Consider the following 21,313-nt stretch of genomic DNA (forward strand, 5'->3'; position numbering starts at 1 on the left):
GACCCAGGAGTGGAGCAACACATCACATTTGTTTGTTTTCCTATACTCATTTTTTTCCACATGTAGATCTTAGCAGCGTGTGCATGCCTGGTGCCCCACAGAGGTCAGAAAAGGGATCTCAGATCCCATAGACTACAGTTACAGGTGTCTGCGAGCCAGTGTGTGGGCATTGGGAACTGAACAGCACTCCTCCGAAAGAGCAGCGAGTGCTCTTAACCACTGATCGATCTTTCCAGGTCAGCGAATTATCATTCTTAACAAATGTCCTGGGCCCTGTCATGAGTCTAAGGAACCGTGGGTACTCCAGCTGCCTGAAAATACAAGGGTAGTGTGGGTTAACATATAAGCAGCTCCGCGTGCCTGCCTATAGGTTGTTTAGCAGCCTATGATGTCATCACCTGTGGCTTCCAGGTTTATGCCAGGTGCCCCCTTCAGCTGTGCACCAGCTGGCTCAGAAGTTGAGAGCGTCGGTCTTCTCTTCCAAGGGTCCCGAGTTCAATCCCAACTACCACAACGAGGCTCTCAACCATCTGTAGTCAGATCTTTGGCCCTTTTTATAACTGGTGCGCAGCTGAAGGGGGTTGGTGGTCTGGCATACACCTGGAGGCCGCAGGCAATGACATCATAGGTTGCTAAGTAACCTAGAGGCAGGCTAGTGGAGCTGCGCATATGCTAACAGTGTGGCATCCAGCAGGGTTCCAGGGGGTGAGCCTGACTGGTGAGGAGAAGGAAAGATGGAAAGAGAAATAGACTCACAAGAGAGCGGTGGAGGGGTGGGCTGGGCTTTCTGATGGGAAAGCTGCAACAGCTGGGAGAGTTCAGTTTGTTTGTTATACACAGCTGAACAGGGAGGAGATGCCTTTGCACCCAGCAGAAAAAGAAGGTAGGTTTAGCTAGTCTCTGTAGGAGTTGTCTCTGTAGGGGAGCAGTCTTAGGGCAGTAAGTACAGTGGTGAGGTAGGTGAGAGAAAGTGAGGTGAATCCCTACTATCAACGCTTGCACTCAGACCAGGCAGGAAGGCTTTGGACATTTCCCTAAGCCTGTTCGCAGACACTGCGATTTTCCTGTAGATTGTCTGACAAGTGTTAGGGCCTCAGGCAGGGCATTTTATGGGAAGATGTTTTCCCTTGGTAATAATTTCCCTTGTTTTTGTCGCTGTGTATCAGTCTTGTTCCCCCCGAGCTTTTGCTGGGTTTAGACATAAGAGATTTTTCTAGTCTGTGAAAAGTTCTGCCCTGTGGCCTTCTGTGTTTTATGACAAGGCTTGATGTTTGAGTACAAGAACTGAGACACAGGTTAAACACAGAGCACTCCTGGCAGTAACAGGGTCAGGGCTACCCTTTCCATGCTCCTTGACCATTTCAGTGTGAGAAAACAAGAGGACAGCTGCCCTAGCAACGGAGAAGAGGACCTTCCCTGGATACCGGGTTTGCTGGCACTCTCCTCCCAAACTGGGAGAAAACGAATGCTTGTAGGTAAGTCTCCTGGTCGGGCGTGGGGTGCTGTAGAGGACCAAATGGATGAAAGGCCTTTCAAGCCCTGATCACGTGTGATTTGCACTTGGTAGTTCCTTTCATGGAAGCCAGGTAAGTCTTGTTTTCCAGACTTCAGGCCTTTGCTTGATAGCAGTCTGTCTGAGATGCCTTTTTCTGGCCTTCCGCACGTGTCCTCTTCCAGCTGGCGGGCACTGTCTTTCTCTGTATCAAGTCCTCAGGGCCTCCCACCAGCCTCTGCGGACACAGCCGCCAGTTCAGCCTGTTGGCTGTATGGGGTTCTGCCCTGGATTTAGAAGGTTAACTGAGACTTTGGGGGTCTGTTCATTTCTGAACCCATGACACTTAGAACAGCGCAGGGACCAGGTGAAGTCGGTTAATATCTCCAGGATGAGTGGGTAGAGGGCCAAGCTCTGACATTTCTTCCAATCCTTCAGTTGTAAGATTTTTTTTTTTTAATGATGAAAAAAGTGTGTATTTAGAATTAGCCAGCTGGACTCAGTTGAGGTGATCCCGATCTTGTAGGCAGCATCCCGAGCATCATAAACAGGAGCCAGCTGAAGATAATGCCGCCTTCTCTCCATCAGGCCTTGTCAGGGTATTGACTTTAGTCACATGACTGTCATAGAGTTTCTTCATGCATCTGGTGCTTGCTGGCCTTGATATCCACAAGGAACACATGTATGTTGTTATCCTCTGTTTCCTTCATGGCTCAGGGGAAACTTGATGACGGCATAGTGGTCAAGCCTGTTTCTCCTAGGTGCGCTCTTTCAAGGGTATTTGGGCTGCCTTGGGAGCCCCAGGGTCTTGGGCCACTGGAAGGTGGGTGATGTGCAGACCATCTTCTTTTTTGTGGCTGTGGACGCCTTTCAGCACTGCCTTCTTAGCTTTCAAGGCCTTCGCTTTGGCTTCGGCTTTGGGAGGGGTGGGCACTTCCTTCTTTGCTTTCGACGCCATCTTGGAGAAAAGGCCAGTTGTAAGATTAAAGCAACATTTTAATTAATTTCTCGAGAATTTCCTACAACATGTTTTGATCATATTTACCCCTCCCCTCCAACCCCCTCCACTTTGTCCAATTTGTGCTATTTATGTGTTTTTGGATGCATGGCCTTCCACTGGACACGGTGAACTTTATAGGCACTATAGTCTTTTTTTTTTTTTCCTTTTGGTTTTTTCGAGACAGGGTTTCTCTGTGTAGCCTTGGCTGTCATAGACTTGCTTTGTTGACCAGGCTGGCCTCGAACTCACCTGAATTCTCCTGCCTCTGCCTCCCCCGAGTGCTGGGATTAAAGGCGTGTGCCACCATGTCTGGCTCTGTTCTTAAAACTCTTCCTCATCCGGCAGATATCAATTCCCAGTAGCTCTTTGGCCAAATCAGCAGTTTTAAATACTTGAGATGCATATAAAACATATCTTAAAAGTGGAGGCGCGGCTGGGAACATGGCTCCGTAGCCAAGAGCACTTGCTCCTCTTGCAGAAGAGAAGGTTCAGGCCCTAACAACTACATGGTGGCTTTTACAACCATATGGGACGCCAGTTCCAGGGGATCTGATGTCCTCTTCTGACCTCCGTGAGCACCACGCGTGCTTATGGTGCTCATACATTCCTGTAAGCAGAATGTTCATATGCATCAAATAAATGAATGAATAAATAAAGTCTAAAACAAAACAAAACAAAAAAATTTTTTAAACTTATCTCAAAAACTGGTCAACAGGAATTTTCAGTATTCTTATTTGAAACCAACACTGAGGGGCCCGAAGAGATGATGGCTCACAGGTGAAAGAGCACTGGGCCGCTGTTGCAGAGGACGTAGGTTCAATTCCCAGCACCCACGTGTCAGCTCACAATTGTCTGTAACTCTGGTCCCAGGATTTTGGACTCCCTCTTCTGCCTTTTGCAGATACTCTGCATGCAAACACCATACACATAAAAAAAGAAAAGAAAGAAAAGAAACCAACATTGAGATTGTTCAGGGAATGCCGGGTCTGCTTAAAAATACACCGTTCTCAGAAACTGTTAAAGTAGCCACTGGGGGGAGTGCCTGCTCTGTTTTAACAAGAAACTCACAGGCTTGAGAAAATAAGATGAAAACTGGGGGGGTGGGGGGGTGCTGGTGGAGGGGGCAAGAAACTTCAGTCTTTTCTAAAGCTAACTTCAGAATCAAACTTGGATTTTGGGGTTTGCCAAAAAGCACCTTCCCTGTTGAGCATTTCACTGGACACAAGCTTCATTTTTTTTTTTTTAATTGTTTTTCCTCTCCCCACTACTTTGTAAATTTGTATGAATTTTGCCTGGAAGCCCATCTATTTCTTTCCTTCCTGGAGAAAAGAGAACTACTGTTCTCTTTGTGATGGGGTTAAACCTATAATTTTAGAACAGACTTACAGTCCTAGGCTGAATGTGAATCCATCTGTACATTTTTCTTTCATTTATTTTTCTTATAAATTATTGCTGGGTCCTTAAAAAATAAAATATATCGTTATTTGTTTTTTGTTGTTGTTTTGTTTTTTCAAGACAGGGTTTCTCTGTGTAGCCTTGGCTGTCCTGGATTTGCTTTGTAGACCAAGCTGGCCTCAAACTCACAGTGATCCTCCTGCCTCTGCCTCCCAAGTGCTGGGATTAAAGGCATGTGCCACCACTGCCTGGCTTTGTTTTTTAATATTTAAAAAAAACACTGAATAGTTTTGTTTTCATTGTTTTTACATTTGAAAATTCAAAGAGTAAAACACATTTCTGGAGCTGGGCATGGTGGTGCACACCTTTAATCCCAGCACTTGGGAGGCAGAGGCAGGTGGATCGCTGTGAGTTTGAGGTCAGCCTGGGCTACAAAGCAAGTCCAGGACAGCCAAGGCTACACAGAGAAACCCTGTCTCAATAAACAAACAAACAAAACCAAAAAAATTCTGTACTTTAATAATTTTCTGTACTTCAATAATTTTTAAAAAAGGTTGCAGCTGAGGAGATTGCTTTGCAAGCCTGAGGACCTGCATTCTATTCTCACAATCCATATTTTTAAAAATAATCTATTTTATTTTATATGCTGTCATGTTTTGCCTACATGTATGTCTGTGAGGGTGTTGGATCCCCTGGAACTGGAGTTACAGACAGTTGTGAGCTGCCATGTGGGTGCTGGGAGTTGAACCCAGATCCTCTGGAAGAACAGCCTACTGAACCATCTCTCCAGCCTCTCTCCCCGCCACCATAATCCACATTAAAAAAAGAAATTGCTGCCATCGTGGTACATATGGCTTTGAGATTAAGAACACTGTCTGTTCTTCCAAAGGTCCTGAGTTCAATTCCCAGCAACCACATGGTGGCCCACAGCCATCGATAATGAGATCTGGTCCCCTCTTTTGGCATGCGGGCATACATTTGGGCAGAATACTGTATACATAATAAATAAATAAATCTTTAAAAAAGAAAATAGTAAATATTTACAGTATGATTTGTAACAGTAGCAAAATTACAGTTCTGAAGAAGCAATGAAATATGGCTGGGCGGGAGTCACCACAACATAAGGAACGGTATTAAAGGGTTGCAGCACCAGGAAAGATGGGAACCACTCACTGCCTTACAGAAAGCCTAACAGCAATAATCTCCCATGCTTTATTTTGCAAATGAGGACATAGCTATGCTGAGAGCCAAGGCTTTTGTCAGAAACTAGCCAACCAGTATGAGGCAAGAGTCAGGCTGCCATCACGCTCTTCCTTGACTTTGATTTCTAGCTTTCCTTCCTAGTGTCCAAAGTGTAAACTAGGAACTAAAGGACATAAGGAACATAACTACAAAGACTTGTTGAAAAGATTACTAATATTATTATTAATAATGTATGTGACCTGTGCCGTTTAGATACTCTGAGAAGTAAGACTCAATCGATTTGCCGAGAGGGATTTCTGTGAAAATGAAAATTGGGGGGGGGGGGGGGGAAGCAGATTGGCAGAGAAGTTTCAGACGTGATAAATTTTATCAGAATTATACAAGTAAGTCTTAGTCCATGAGCTGGCTGCTGTGTGCCTAACGGGGCAAAGGCAGGAGACTCAGAAAGATCCGTGAGCTCCCTTGCGAGGCCATCCATCCGAGACTGCCATTCTGCGTTCCCTACCGCTGAGTTGCTCTGGGTGAGAAGGTCCTAGTGTGTTGCCTCCTGGGTGGCGACGGAGGAAGGGCAGGATCAAAGGCTCCACTTCTCTCAGAAGCACAGAGAGCCAGTGGTGTGGAAAAAGAGTTTCCCACGATGTTCTAATTAGCTCTTTTTTAATGAGATTGCTTAGGTGTTCCAAAGCTGATTGATGATACCACAGTGTTAACAGCCCTTCTGCTGAGCTGCCCTGCTAAAGGCAGAGGGTGTGGGTGGATGCGCCACACTGCACAGAACGCAGGCCCTGCCTTGAGTTTGAGCAGTCTTCAGCGACTGCTGAAGCAGGTATGGCTGCCTGGTTGGAAGCCAAGCCCTGGGCATCCAATGGCGAATTCTTCAGGGAGGAGGGGAGCCCTTCCTTCCCCTGGATGGATGACAAGTCTCAGACAGTCGGGGTTAAAAGGTGATGCCAGCCCCCTTTATATCATCCCCTTTATTTCATGAGGCACTTAAAAGCCTTGGGCAGCAGAGGGGAGGTGTTCGGAGGGGAATATTGGGGCCAGAGATGCCAAGGATACTTTGTTTACATGCAGTAGCACAGCCCTATCATAAGAGGGCGAACACAGTACTTAATTATCCTACTGGTGGGGCAAGAACTCCAGGTATGGTCAGAAGTTATTGGTTGAGAGTCAAGACACCAAGACATCTCATTAGCATAGGGCGTCTGTTCCCCAGGATCCCCAGGTGTACACAGAAGGAGTTTCTTATCAGGAAAGGGTCAGGCCTGTAATTTTCCCTAAGGACTACGTGACTTTCCTTTGAGGATCCGTGGTTTCCTTAGATCAGGGGAGGGGAGGGGAACCCAGCTGAGGAAGGGAGAAGATCATTTTTGCACCAAGCTCAGGGACTATGAGGTAATGCCAGACTTTGACCTTACCAGCAGAATCCAACAAGAGACACTGTCTCAAAAAATACCGAGGAGCTGGATATGGTGGCCTATGCCTTTAATTCCAGCAACCAGAACAGTTGGAGCTCATAGAGAGACCCTGTCTCAAAATTAATAATAATAATTATCATCATAATCATCATCATAATAAACACAGTGGAGATGTAATTAAGGGAGACATCTACCGTTGACTTCTGGTCTCTATACAAGCATGCATCACCCCTGCCCCACCCACAAACACACACACATCCTAGCTCGCACATACATCTGCACAATCTTAGTGAACCAGACATGGAGCTCTTGATTAAGTCTCTCGGAGGAGCCTGTTCTTGCTCGTTGACACCCTTCCTAGCTACTCAGGACGTTCTGGTTAGCTCAGTTTTAACTGCCATGCTATAAAAATGTCCAGGCCACCATGGCCTCTAATCAAAAAGCCTCAGACAAATATCTACCCTGAGGTAAAGTCACCCTACTTTCTTTTTTTATTTTTATTTTTAAGATTTATTTTTTATTATATATACACACAGTGTTCTGCCTGCATATACAGTGGCAGGCCACAAGAGGGCACCAGATCTCTTTATAGATGTTGTGATCCACCATGTGGTTGCTCGGGACCTCTGCAAGAGCAGTCAGTGCTCTGAACTGCTAAACCCAAGTCACCCTACTTTCAATCTTGTACAAGTGACTGCTGCATTTAAAATCAACTAAACACACACACACACACACCAAATCCACAGCTTTGTTCCTTTCTGATATATAGCAATTCTCTCATTTTATAGAGTTTGGTTTTTAGTTTCTTTCCTGAGAGAGTTTGGTTGTCTAATTTAAAACTTAATGGCAGCCAAGAGCAAATTACTGTGTCTTCTTGGTTCCAGTCTGTGCACAGAAGACCAAGGTTAAGGCATACTGCCCTGGAAATGGTGATGCCAGCAATTATTTTCTCAATTTAAAACCATAAAATATTTATTGAAATAGCCTTGAAACAGTATAGTAATTTCATTTTTTTTTCAAGATGGGGTCTGGTTGCGTAGCCCAAACTGGCTTTGAATTTGTAAATATTCTAACTTTGCCTCCCACGTGCTGGGACAACAGGCATGAGCCACCATTCCTGGCTTATGGAAGACTTTTAAGGAAAGTGAAAAGTTATGTTAAACTTGAAACCTTTTTCCTCTAATATTTCCCCACTCTGTGGTATTTTGAATAAGAATTGCCCCATAGGCTCATGTATTTGAATGCTTGGTTATCAGTGATGGCACTACTTGAGAAGGGCTAGGAGGCGTGGTCTTGTTGGAGTGGGTGTAGCCTTGTAAGAGGAGGTGTGTCACTAGGGGTGGACTTTGAGGTTTCAAAAGGCCAAGCCAGGCTTGGGACTCTCTTTCTCCCGGGTTGCAGGATCAATGTGGTCCCCGAGATTCTGAACTGTAAAAACCTGGCTTTTGTTTGATGTGGTTGAGCCTTAGCACACATCTTTAATCCAAGAGCTTTCTGTACACAGGATTTAACCCAGGAACAAGAAACCACCTGACAGGGAGTAAGGAGTAGGAAGAATTTTGAGTTGAATGGTATTTAAAACAGCGTGTGGAAGTAGAAGGAGCGCTTGGCCTCTTGGACTTTTAGCTCTTTAACCTCTTCAGCTCCTTGGCCTTTGGCCTTTAAACTAGCAAACCTTTGGCCTTGGGTTCATCAAGTGCTTTCCTTTGTAAGAGTTGCCATGGTCTTGGTTTCTCTTCACTAGGACAACTTCCCTCTAATCTTACATCCAGTTATTATAGTTCATAATCTTATTGAAAGATGGAGACTAGACCGTTCGATCACCAAAAGCCCTGTTGCTGGGCTTGGATTGTAGTTCAATGGAAAAGCGCTAGCCTAGCACGCCCAGGGCTGTGAGTTCTACTGTCATCAGTAGGCAGGAAACAACTTTCCATTTTCTCACACATAGATCGCCAATTACCTGACTGAGAGCTTGCCAGTTGAAATTTAAAAATCACATATAACTGAGTCTATTATTGTTTAGGAATACAATGCTTCTTGAGATAGGAAAACAACTTTTTAAAAATTAATGAGAGGCTAGTTCTTTCTACTTGAAAGCACTTGTCAGGGAGAGACTTGAGTGTGGCCAGGGGTATCCCAGGGTACAGTTTTGACAAAGTGGGACTTGGTGCCCACCCAGGCAGAAGACAGGTAGAGGAGGGTGGGCCACAGAGCAGATGAAAGGCAAGGACGGGCCAGGCTGAGGTAGGAATGAGTGCGCCTGTAGGTGAACATGACCGGAAATGGTTATGGTAGTTGAAATGGATTTGGAAAAGGCCCTTGAGAAAACTTAGGGCGAAGCATACAGCAATCAACTAAAAAATTCTTGCTAAGGACTTCCTAAATGTCAGAGCCTGCTCTGCACCCTAGGTGTGCAGTGGGGAAGAAGACAACATTTCTGCTTCCAAGCAATATAAACTTGTGTATATGGGTGGAGAAAAAGAGTAATCGCCTAACATATATTAATTGTTTATTTTTATATTATTTGTATACGACTGAGTATGAGTGTAGGTCTGTGCATTTGAGTGCAAATTCCCTCCAAGGCAAGAAGAGAATGCATATCTGCCAGGTAAAATGAGCACACACCTACAATATATGTATCTCTTAACTCTTTTGCTACCTTAGGTGGCCTTTATTAGTATTACTTCACAATGGATTTCTTTTATATACATGTATTTAATTTTAAAATATAATGACATCATTTGCTATGATTTTCTTAGTGGGATTCCTTAGAGCCATGTACCAATTTTGTGAAGGAGAAGATTACAGTATCTTACATCGTATCGACCTTCGTCACCACTGAGGCAGAGGTTAGTGCTAAGTGAGCAACACACAGAAAGTGAAGGGCTGAATGTGAACACGTGTCTGTCAGTCACTGCTACTTGTGAATGTCTCTCTTTTCCTTCAGAAAAAGCAGCATGTGACATATGACCGCTTGACAAATGTACTAAGCGAAGCTGACAGTATCAATCACGGGTTAAGAATTATAACAAATCAATTTGTGGTTCAAATTCATGCGTATAGGATGTGTGTGGGGGGGCAAGCATTTGAGCCAGGTCTTTCATTGTTGTTTTGTTTTTTCTGAGACAGGGTTTCTCTGTGTAGCCCTGGCTGTCCTGGAACTTACTCTGTAGATCAGGCTGGCCTGGAACTCACAGAGATTTGCCTTCCTCTGTGTCCTATGATCTGGGATTAAAGGCCTGTGCCACCACACCTAGCCAGTTCTTATTTTTTTTTTAAATAATAATGTAAAATCTAAGTGTTTTCATTTCATTCACTACTTTCAGTACATACACTCCATGTTATAAACCAGTACAATAGTATAGAGTCTGGTAAAAGGTGGTTATTTTACTGACAATGAGGTAGTTGAAGTGGGAATGTCCCCCATAGGCTCAGATGTTTGAAATTCGGTTCCCAGCTGGTGGTGCTGTAAAAAGTAAGACACGTGGGTGGGTGTGAGTGTGTAGGTGTGTGGGTGTGAGTGTGTGGGTGTGTGTGAGTGTGGTTCAAATCCATATGCCATTCTGAGTTCACCCTCAACTTCCTGTTTTCAGTTCAAGTTGTGAGCTCTCAGCAGTTTCTGCCATCTCATCTGGGGCCTGATGCCATGAGGGACTCTCTTCCCTTGCCTGCCATAGCTCCAAATAACCCTTTCTTCTGTACGTCGCCTTTGGCCATAGTGTTTCATCACATCTCTAGAAAAGCCGCTGATACATAAACTGAAGTTTAATTTCTGAAAAGAGTTCTGAATACACAACCGTATCAGTTAGGGAACAAAGTCTGTTAGACATTGTGGGAACAAAGGATTTATTACGGGAACGAGGGCAGATGCTGGGAAGTGAAAAGTCCCTGGGGGGAGGAGATGGGGCGGGGGCGGGGGAACAAAGCTAGGGGGGCCATTGGAGAAAGAATTATTGACCGGTTTAGCAGAGACGCTGGGCCAGCTGGACAGTTCAGCTTGTGAGAAAACTCAAGAAGATTAGCCCCAGCTGCCAAAGAAGGACCGCTAAGGCTTATGGGAAGCGGCGGCTTTTGTATCAGTATGGCCTCTGTAGATCTCAGTGCTTCTCCTGGGGGACCTGGGAACACACAAGGCCGACAGTAGGAGATGAGACAGCTGTTCAGGAAGTGGCCAAAGGCTCTCAGCTTTGAGAACCACTGTCTTCCAGTTTGTCTTGTAGTCTTCTGAAAATTAGCGTCACTCTTTTGCTTTTCCCAGTCTCACCGAGTTCCTTGTAACCTGACTCTAACTTAGAAGCACACGGGTAAAGAGAGTCCAGAAAATGCCGATCCCAGTCCCGCCAAGCTGATGGCCCAGTCCAGCCCAGCATGGAGCAGAATCAACCAAAAGCCTTGAAAAGGAAATAAACTCCATGTGCCCAAGAGACAAAAAGCTGAGGCTCATACATGAAGGAACAGGATCAGAGAGGCAGGCAGAGCCCAGAGGACAGAATGTGGCACCTTTGACCCATCTGTAAACTCCGTGAATTTTGAAGTGTTATTTTTAAAAGGATTATTCTGGCTGCTCTGGGTAGCAAGGAAGCAAGAGCAATAATAGCACATAGGAAACTGCTGGGGTAGCCCAGAAAGAGGTCATGGTGGTCTGGGCTTGGGCTGTGAAAATATTTCTAGAGAGAACTTCTCTCTAGAACTTCTCAGGGGAGCTTTAGGTCTCCTTTCTCCAATATAGTTTTTCATCTCCACACACCTCTCTGTCCATAAACCATGGAATAGCCTCTGATGAAAGGCTTTATGAGCAGGCAAGGAGGCCTAGAGCTTTCTATGCACCAAGATCCGATCTATATGCCCGGGCTGGAGAGATGGCTCAGCAGTTAAGAGCACCATCTTCCAGAGGTCCTGAGTTCAAGTCCCAGCAAGCCACATGGTGGCTCATAACCATCTGTACTGGGATCTGATGCCCTCTTCTGGCATGCAGGCGTGCATGCAGCTAGAGCAGTCATATATATATATATATATATATATATACAATCTTTGGAAAATTATCAAGAAAAAGAAAAACTTAAAAAAAAAGATCAATAACAATTGATATGTAATATGAATAAATTAATAAAATATTTAAAACACACACACACACACAAAGATCTGTATGCGTTTTGTCTCACACAGTGATCCTGGATGAGGAAATGAATGACGAGAGGTTGCATGCTTGACCCAAGGCCATATAGCTCAACAGTGTGTTTACTTGTTCCTAAGACACATATGTAAAATTCTTTGCTCTTTGCACAGCATCCAGATGCCTCATAGGGAAAGGCCCTTGGGGGAATTCATGTATACCACGAGTGGCTGATACCCGCCCAAACACACACACACACACACACATACACACACACACACACCAATCCGGCGTCTCAAAAATACCTCAATTGTATGAGCTCATGTTTTCTGTCTACTTTCAACCTTCCTGGAGATCTCACACTGTGTATGTGCAGTCCAAGTGTCATAACGATGTTGACTCCTCATCACTAGGATAAATATGTGATACAATCAGCTGAAAAGGAGGGAAGATCCTTTTTTTTTTTTTTTTTTTTTTTTGACTCAGGGTTTCAAGTCTGTGGCTCCTTTGTCCAGTTGCTTTGCGCTCACGCGGCACAGCATATCACGGCAGGCTTCGTGGCAGAGGACGGCTGTTCCCAACATGGTACCCATGAAGAAAAAAGGGAAGGAGGGAAAAGGTTAGGAGGTTCCAGTATCCTTTTCAAGTGAACATCCTTATTTACTTAATTTCCTCTTGGTGGGCCCCACCTCTTAAAGGCTTTGTGTCTTCCAAGGAGGTAACCACAGGCTGGTAACTAAGCCTGAAAAGCACACCGGAAAAAGATAACAGGAAACCCAGCTCCCAGGATAACCAAGCTGATGCAGCGCGGTCCGGGATAACGGAGATCAGCATCTGCATTGGCCCTGGAAAGGCAAAGAACTCAGTGTGCTCAGAGATGGCTAGAGAGCCTCAGTACATGAAGAGAGTGGCCAGAGACACCTTTGGAGGATAACTGTCTAAACCCACGACTTCAATACCTGGTCTGCCACGTGGGTCTCCACCACCACCCCACTTGAGGGTTCATGTTACTTGAATATGTGTAATTTTAGGAGAGAAAAAAGAGGAGAGTTTGGTTTGCTGTGCTTATAGCTCACTAGAATAGTGTTACTCCTGATAATTAGAGTGAAAGCTAAACACTACATAATTTTTTTGTATTTTTGTTTAACTTTAAGCGTATGAGTGTTTTGCCGGCATGTATGTCTGGGCACCGTGCCCTTGCCTGGGACATCAAATCCCAGGAACTGGAGTCACAGACAGTTGTAAGCTGTCATGAGGGTACTAGGAATTGAACCTGGGTCTTCTGGAAGAGCAGCAGCCAGTGCTCCTAACCCCCAGGCTAGCTCCCACATAATTCTTATAAGTCAATGTTGTTGTAAGGCAGTGTGCTGGATGGTTGTATGTCAACTTGACACAAGCTAAGGTCATCTGAGAGGAGGGGAACCTCCACTGAGAAATGGCCTTTTAAGATTGGGCGATAGGCAAGCCTGTAGAGCATTTTCATAATTAGTGACTCGTGTGGGAGGGCTCAGGCCTTTGTGGGTGGGGCCACCTTGGGGCTGGTGGTCCTGAGTGGTGTATGAAAGCAGACTGAGCAAGCCAGTAAGCAGCACTCCACAGCCTCTTTTGCATCAGCCCCTGCTTCTAGCGTCCCGCCCTCTTTGAATTCCTACCCTTCAGTGATATTGAAGTAGAAATGAAATAACCCTCTCCTCCCCATGATGTTTTTGGTCATGGTGTTTCATCACAGCAATCGATACCCTAACTAAGATAGTCATTGTTATATTATTTAACTTAGAAGGCTTTTTTTTTCCCTGTGCCTATGAAGCCAGTTAAAGTGCTTTCATGCCTTTATCTCAATTGACATCAATAACATGAGATAAAAGCCAAAAAAGCAAATGAATAAAGGATAAATGATAACTATTCTGAAGCACACAGTAGCTAAAGGGCAGATGAAGACAACAACAACAGGTTTATTTTGGGATTAGTGGAAATTTATTGATATCATTATCCTTTCATAAAACATCTTCAAAGCATATATCCCAATTTGCTTTTAATTAAACATTAGAGTATATATATATATGAAGTCACACTGTAGGCATATGATACATGTCCATCACAGTCTTTGGCTAGTAGTTATGCACACTATCTGCCTGTCAGATGCAAGGGCCACCGGCTACCTAGTTAGGAAACGGTTCTACGTTTTTCCCAGAGTCAGTTACTTGGAGGGAGCTGGACACCTTTATGACTGTCTAATGGTGTTTGGATGGGATTCCCACCAGCACCACTCAAAACCATCTGCAGCGTGAGGAAGGACAATGTTGGGGAAAGCACGTGAGTGGAGGCTGGATCTCTAGGCAAGACACATTCTTTTCCACTCAGCTCATTGGACCTCCTCTCTAAGGTGGTTTCCAACCCCGACAGAGGCTTCCACCAACAGAATTTACTGTTCCCTGTGGCTTTTAAATTATGAGTGTGTGTCTTACGTCACAGTGTGGGCCTGTGTACATCTGTGCAACACTTGCAAAGGGCAGAAGGGAGAATTGGCTCCTTGGGGCTAGAATTTCAGGTGGTTGTGAGCCCCCAGTGTGGGCCCTGGGGAAGGGAACTCTGGTCCTCTACAAGTGTAGGCCACCTCTCCAGCCCTGATCTTGCTATCTCACCACTCCCTTTCTGATGTGGCAACTAATACACTAATACTCTGGGAATTCTTGCAATGAGGGATGGTGGTAATGGAATTCCTATTTGCCTAAGACAAACTTGTTGAAGGATTTGGCAGCTATTTTGTTGGCTTGTAGGAAGCTTGTGCTGATCAACAACGGTGTCAGAGGACCTTTTGTGTTGAGCAGGGAAAGGTCTGGTATTTGCTGACCCGGAAAAATCTCTCTTCGATGTAAGTTTATGTGTTTCTGTATGTCCTGTATATTTTGTGAGCAGTCCAGAATATTCACAAATGTCTTAAACATGTAAGTGATGTTTGTTGAAGACCTTGGCATCCTGTCACACGCTAAGACTCTTGTCACTCTAGCTGTGCACTGAAGAGGCCTGATAATAAGAAAGCTAGGGAATTTGGGAAGGAGGGAAGGAAGGAAGGAAGGAAGGAAGGAAGGTAGGCAGGCAGACAAGCAGTTGTAGTAGTACATATCTTTGATCCCAGTGTTCAGGAGGCAGTGGAAGGCAGATATATGTGAGTTCAAGGTCAGCCTTGCCTATGTAGTGTGTTTGAGGAAAGCCAAATGAGAAATGTTGTCTTAAAAACAAAAACAAGCAAGCAAGGAGGTCAGGGGTTAGAGTTATGCAATATGGAGTATCCAGGGATTGGCCAGTGCCTGGTGTGTAATGGCCCTTTTTGTTTTTGTTTTTTTGTTAGTTAGTTTGGTTTGGTTTGGTTTTTTGAGACAGAGTTTCTCTGTGCAGCCTTGGCTGTCCTGAACTAACTTTGTAGACCAGCCTGGCTTTGAACTCACAGAGATCTGCCTGCCTCTGCCTCCAGAGTGCTGGGAGGCAGAGGGCGTGTGCCGCCACCACCACCCGGTGTCTAATGGCCTTTTTATCTTTAACACATACAACTAGGAAATTATTCAAAACCAAGTTCTTGTAGGCACCATGAAATATTTAGGAGAATAATCCATGGCCCCTGCCCTCAAAAAAACCAATCTCATTAGAAAGAGAAAAATAAACACACAGAAAGCATTTAGATAACAGAGAAGTCTTTAGTCAGGAATCCTGAGCAAAAGATTGGAGAAGATTTGAGTAGCCAGAAAATCTTTTTTTTTTTTTTTAAACTGGTTAAGTTTTTGCACTGTTAGTGATCAACTCCAGGGCCTTGTCCATGCAAGGCAAGTCCTCTACCACTAAGCTAAGCCCACAACCCCCTAGGAGAGCAAAACTTGAAATGAGCCTTGCAGATGGGACCAAGTGAATGATGAAATCACATGGCCTCAATAGCCACATGGAAGGTTCTGAAAGCCAATTTTGGTAAGCTGGGTCTCCACCATGGCAGCGCTGACCTTTGAGAGACATTTTGCGCCAGGCCTGTAGGCTGACCCAAATGCCAGCTGCTGATGGCTAGGCCAGCTTGGTGAGGCCTGGAGCTTGGTGACAGGGGCCTCAGAAGTCTCCGGAGGCTGCAGTGTGTGACTCTAGAAGCCAGGACAGCTGCTGTGCGTTGGATAAGAATGTGTGGGACATTTGCCCATATTTGATATCATCATGACTGTGATCAATGGCTTGATGAAATGTTGTTGGCTAAGCAGAAGGAAGACAGTTTTTGCCTCTAGCAATTCTTACTATTTAGGTTTCACAATTAACTCTCGAGCGTTAGTTATGATTTCAAAGCCTTGCTTTACATTTTCCAGCCAACTTAATGAGCTCATCTGTTAAAGGCTGCTCCCCAGTGAAAGCGTTTCCGCCCCGATCTAAAACCATCTAGACACAGAGCGCTTGTTTGTAAAGTGGTCTCTTTATGTCGTCTTCTTTGAACGGGGACGCTGGGGCTTAGCTTTTCGGGTTTTCTTGTTCTTTTGGTGTTTTTTCCCCCTCTTTTGCTTTTTCTTTTGGCTGACCTGCAAGAAAAAAGAAAAAGGCAAGGCTTTTGGATGTTTCCCCTCCGGATGGCCGAGCTCCTGCTGACTTCAACCACTCCTTACTTATCCGTACAGCCAGCTAAAGTCGCTGCTCTCTTGGAGGAGCTGGTCTCCTTTTCAGCCTCTCTCACATTAAGGAAGCTACAGGCCCCTCTTTGCTTGTTTGCCTATTTTTCCTAGCATCTTGCTGTCTTCACCTCATCCTCCTTCAGCATCCACGTAGGCCGAACACAGCCCTTTAGTGCCTTTCATTTAAGTCAGTCAGTGGTTCTCAACCTATGGGTCATGACCCAGTCTGGGATCACATCTCAGATACCCTGCGTATCAGATACTTACATTACAATTCATAACAGTAGCAAATCATTATAGTTATGAAGTGGGAACGACCTAATCTTATGGTTGGGGGGGGTCACCTCAACGTGAGCATCTCTATTAGATGGCAGCGTTAAGAAGGATGAGGACCAATAAAAGTGGACGAAGCTCCGTGGGAGCGTAGCCTAAAGCTTAACGGCTGGTATGTGGCAGACCCAGGAGTCACACTTGGACGTCCAAGTGTCCCCACCGCATACTCCATGGCCGCTCTCAAACCCAGCTCTTTAGCTCGGGACACAGAGTCCTTCCCACGCTGTCCTAGGATCCTTTCCCACCTCATCCCTTTACTCTCTACACTTAAATTCCAGCCACATTACTTCAGGCTCACCGAACGCAGGCTGCTCCTCGGGCAAGCCGTAACGCCCACACTGTACTTAATTAACTTTCTGGTAAATACTTTATCTGTCAAGATCCAAATCAAAGGCCACGTGATACAAGAAGTCTTCCTTACTGCTTTCTATTCTGCCTCTTGGCCAAGGCAATTACTCCTTCCCTCATACTTTTCAAGATTCTGGTTATACCCTGTACTGTAAGTCTCTCTATTGCTCTCTATACACTGTTAATGAGGATTGCTATCTGAGGAAGGGGTTAGATCTTATTATTTCTGAATCCTTAGCGCCTTACTCTTGGATACAAATCCTAAGGAATGGAAACATGTACCCTTAATGGATTTGCCCAGGTCCTTTGACTTTCAGAGTTAATCTCTAAAACAGAGCGATTCGTGCCCCTTCCCTTCACCAACCTGCTTCTCCCACTCTTTCATCAGCTTCTTCACGTTTCCTGAGTGTGGGTCCAGACAGGTCTGGCGTCCATCCTTCAGTGTAGCACTGTGCCAAAGAAACATCAGTGAGTCTTCTCCCCCGCAGTAATAATTTAATAATTCTTAGCAAAAATAGTGAAAAAGCGTTGTTTTTTGATGAGTATTTCCAGTGAAATACTTAAAATATAGTAAAGAGTCTTCCTAAGATCAACAGGTAGATTTTTTTCTTTTCTTTCTTTCTTTCTTTTTTTTTTTTTTTTAAGATTTATTTATTATCTATACAGTATTCTGCCTGCACATCAGAAGAAGGCACCAGATCTCATTACAGGTGGTTGTAAGCCACTATGTAGTTGCTGGGAATTGAACTCAGAACCTTTGGAAGAGTAGTCAGTGTTCTTACCTTCTGAGCCACCTCTCAAGCCACATCAACAGGTAGATTTTAAAAATTGTAGCAGGCCTTTCAGGAGACATCCCAATTTTTAAAAAATAATAATTTTTCTGTCCATCTTGAGAATAAGAATACAGAATCCCTTGATTTAGGTGTCAAAGGTCTTGCATACAAATAGCCTGTAACCTCACAATTCTAATTTCTAAGAGGCTGGGAACGGTGGCTTATGCCTGGAACCCCAGCATTTAGAGAGAGTGGGGTGTAAGCAGAGCATGAGGTTGAGGCCAATCTTGGCTACATAGCAAGTTTCTGTCTCAGAACAAAGCAAAAACAAAACAAATGAGAAATTCTAATCTCTAGAACAGTGTTACTTGGGAAGAGTTAAAGATGGTACTGTAATAGTAATAGTTTGACAATAGTGAAAAAATTGACATAACCTATATCTCTAGCCACGGGCATTGGCTATTCAAATTATGGCCTATCAACGTGATGTTAAACAGCTTAGCTACTAAAAGCCATTATATGAGGGCCAGTGAGTTGGTGCATCTGGTAAGCAAACTTGCTTAAGAAGCCTGGAGAGCCGAGTTCAGCCCCAGAACCCCAAATATGGACAGACCCGACCTCCACCTGCGTGCCATGGCATGTGCACTTGAACACTCAGAATAAGGCATTTTATTTTATTTTATTTTTTTTAACTTCTATGTGCCTCTGTGTGTATTTGTGTACTTGTATGCAGGTGCCCACAGAGTCCAGAAGAAAGTATAGATCTCCTGAAGGTGGAGTTATAGATAGTTGTGGGTTGTCCAGTGTGTGTGGTATAAACAGAACTTGGGTCCTCTACAAGAGCAACAAGTGTTATTAACCCTCGGCTGTCTCTCCAGCAACCTCTCAAAAAGAAAAAAAAAGTAATACTTATGACTCAAGGGTAGTGTTAAGTAGAGAGTGTATGCAAAGCCTGTGTAAAGTCCTGGGTTCAATTCCCAGCACCCACCCCCCCCCCCAAAAAAACTAGAAATATGATGTCATTAGAGAAAATTAACTGACATGAGAAACTGTTCATTATTCTTTTTTAAAAAAATATTTTAAAAGGTTTATTTATTATTTATTTATATAAGATTCTGCCTGCATGCCAGATCACGTTATAGATGGTTGTGAGCCACCATGTGGCTGCTGGGAATCGAACTTAGGACCTCCGGAAGAGCAGTCAGTGCTCTTAACCTCTGAGCCATCTCTCCAGCCCTGTTCATTATTCTTATGTTAAGGAAAAAAAAAAAACAAATTACAAATGGCAACTTCTCCTTATCTATAGAGAAGATGTCCAGGTTTCTACACTTTCAGACAGTTCCTATGTCCCTGTATACCTAGGTATCTAAGATAAAGTCTAGTGTGTAAATTAAACAGAACAAGACATTTACAACAATACATAATATAAAGATAAAAATTACAACAACGTACCATAATAAAATTATTACAAACTTATTTGTTTTTTAAATACTCTACTTAATATTGTGGACCATGATTGACTTCAGGAAACTGAAGTTTAGGAACCTGAATTAGCAGATAAGAGGGAATTACTGTATATAATGTTTATTGATTTTACTTTTGTATGCACATGCATATTATGCATTGCATATCAATAGAAACATAGATATGAAGAAAATGAGGTGTCTTAAGAGACGACATGCCTAGAGGTTAGAAGAGCAGAATTATTATTCTTTATTTTCTTCTTTTAAGCAATCTTAAATGCCTTAAACATCTAAACAACTAGATACTCATATATTTTAAACCACAATTGTATTTCTCTTTATTTTAAAAAGGTGATATCTTTAATTAATTCATTGAAAACTCCATTCATGTATTTTGATTATCGAAATAGGAATATATTTAATAGGAACATAATTAACAAGACTATATTAATTATATTCAACTAAATTTGATATTTAAATATGTGTTTTCTGAGTTAGACTCCTAAATAGCCTCAAAGAGGTAATTTGGTCTCAGAAACAATTTATTATTTAAATGATATGTCATCTTTCATTTTCAGTCTCCATCAGAAATTTCTTATTTTGAGGGAGAAGAAAGAAAAACAGGTTTATGGTTGAGCCAGCTGCCCGTATGAGCAAGTAGTGTGAGGGTCAGACTCCCACTAGGTTCAGTGTGGAATATGTGTGTTGGAGGTTTTTACTTACATGATTTCAGTTTTGTTGCAGTTAGGGCTTGGGGCAAATTGCTTGAGGTCTTTTAGGGATCTGTAGTGGACCGTGCCCCGGCTAGTGCCGATGCAGGAACAACGCTGGTTCCTTATTACTAGGGTCCCTGGAGGAAAGAGAATACACCTGTTCAGGGCAAGGTCTCCCTTGGCACGGTCCATTGGGGTGATGTACTTGACTCATCATCTGTCGCCCAGTGTGGGTAAATCATCACTCCTGGGGTTATTTCCAGTCTGAAGCCGCAGCTGAGGACAAAGTCATTTAGCAAAAGGGAACAGGGGATGGATTTCAGTTCAGGTCACTCTGAGTCTACTCCCAAGTTCTTAACTACCTTACTTCACAACCTTGGAAGACGAGAAAACGTCCACCATACTGAATTGAATCCCTACTGAGGATAGGCACACAAATGCAACCCGTCTCTACTGTGAGGACCAGTTTCTTGAACAGCTCCTCAACCCATTTCATACCCAACATCAGGATGGAGTTGATACAGGTGTGGACAGAGAGCTCTACTTACAATTACTAATTACCACGTCGGTCCTTACTCCCTCTGGAAAGTCTCTGAAAACACATCCCTTAAGGCTTACATCAAGCCAGCATCTTTTAAAATGTAGGCCTTACTGTCGCGCATTAACTACAAAGCTCCTACTTTACAGATGTGGAAAACACAGTCTGTAACCAAAGCCACGAGCCAACCTCTCCGGCTTCTGAATTCTCAGTTGGTTAACCACAGATATTCCTATCGGTACACAGTATCAGGCGATGAAGATGATGCAGGAAACAACTTAGGAAGTGATCCCTTATCTCACTCCCAGTTGCCAGTGCTGCGGGTCCCATTGCATGAAAAAACAAAAACAAAACAAAACAAAACAAAAACCCAAACAAACAAACAAACAAAAAAACGACAAGACTCACGAAGTGGAAATAAAACACCTAGGAACTCCTCTACAGCCTAGTAATGGTTTCTCATTACTAAAATGCTCAACTATGATCTCAGCCCTCATTGGGAATTCACAATACCTACACCGAGAAGGCGTATTTGACTTGGCAGGTGCACACTCTGACCTTTGGACAATTACTCACGGCATCCAAATGCTTTGATGAGTGAACAATATTACTTACATAGTAATATTTTTATTGCAGGCAACAATATTTAGCTTTATCTGCCGGCTGAGAAGGGTTCTATAGTGATGCATAAGTCAGAACTCACCTAATTTCACACAGTGTAAAACTCCTCACCTTGAACTCCACACAGATCCAGGAAGGTGACCCCCAGGAGGAAAAGAACCACCAACTTCATGGCAGAGCAGGGTCCTACGGAGTCACTGTGCTGGATTCAAGTCCGAGAGTGTCTTTAGAGAGCATGTCCTCGCAGTCATATTTATTTATGAAATCCC

At 43.8% G+C, this 21,313-nt stretch overlaps 1 protein-coding gene across 1 annotated transcript; it reads right to left on the reverse strand.

Annotated features, from left to right (window-relative positions):
- Window positions 1-14,056: 14,056 nt before the first annotated feature.
- On the reverse strand, window positions 14,057-21,305 carry CXCL9 (C-X-C motif chemokine ligand 9). Its single transcript, XM_084760196.1, has 4 exons — window positions 21,156-21,305; window positions 19,896-20,022; window positions 17,301-17,385; window positions 14,057-16,165 (listed from the first exon to the last, which is right to left on the reverse strand). Exons 1-4 carry the CDS (start codon window positions 21,214-21,216, stop codon window positions 16,064-16,066), a joined length of 375 nt encoding a protein of 124 aa, XP_084616322.1. The 5' UTR covers window positions 21,217-21,305; the 3' UTR covers window positions 14,057-16,063.
- Window positions 21,306-21,313: the final 8 nt, after the last annotated feature.

Source organism: Acomys minous, assembly GCF_964271855.1.
Source record: "Acomys minous genome assembly, chromosome: 15".
Lineage (NCBI taxonomy): Eukaryota > Metazoa > Chordata > Mammalia > Rodentia > Muridae > Acomys > Acomys minous.

Bases quoted from the DNA above. Each gene is read 5' to 3' on its own strand.
- CXCL9 (XM_084760196.1), bottom strand. From the start codon at position 21,216: ATGAAGTTGGTGGTTCTTTTCCTCCTGGGGGTCACCTTCCTGGATCTG. The intron at 20,023-21,155 runs GTGAGGAGTTTT...TCTTTCCTCCAG, and splicing joins GGATCTGTGTGGAGTTCAAG to GGACCCTAGTAATAAGGAAC. The intron at 17,386-19,895 runs GTAAGTAAAAAC...TCTTTGGCACAG, and splicing joins TGCAACAAAACTGAAATCAT to TGCTACACTGAAGGATGGAC.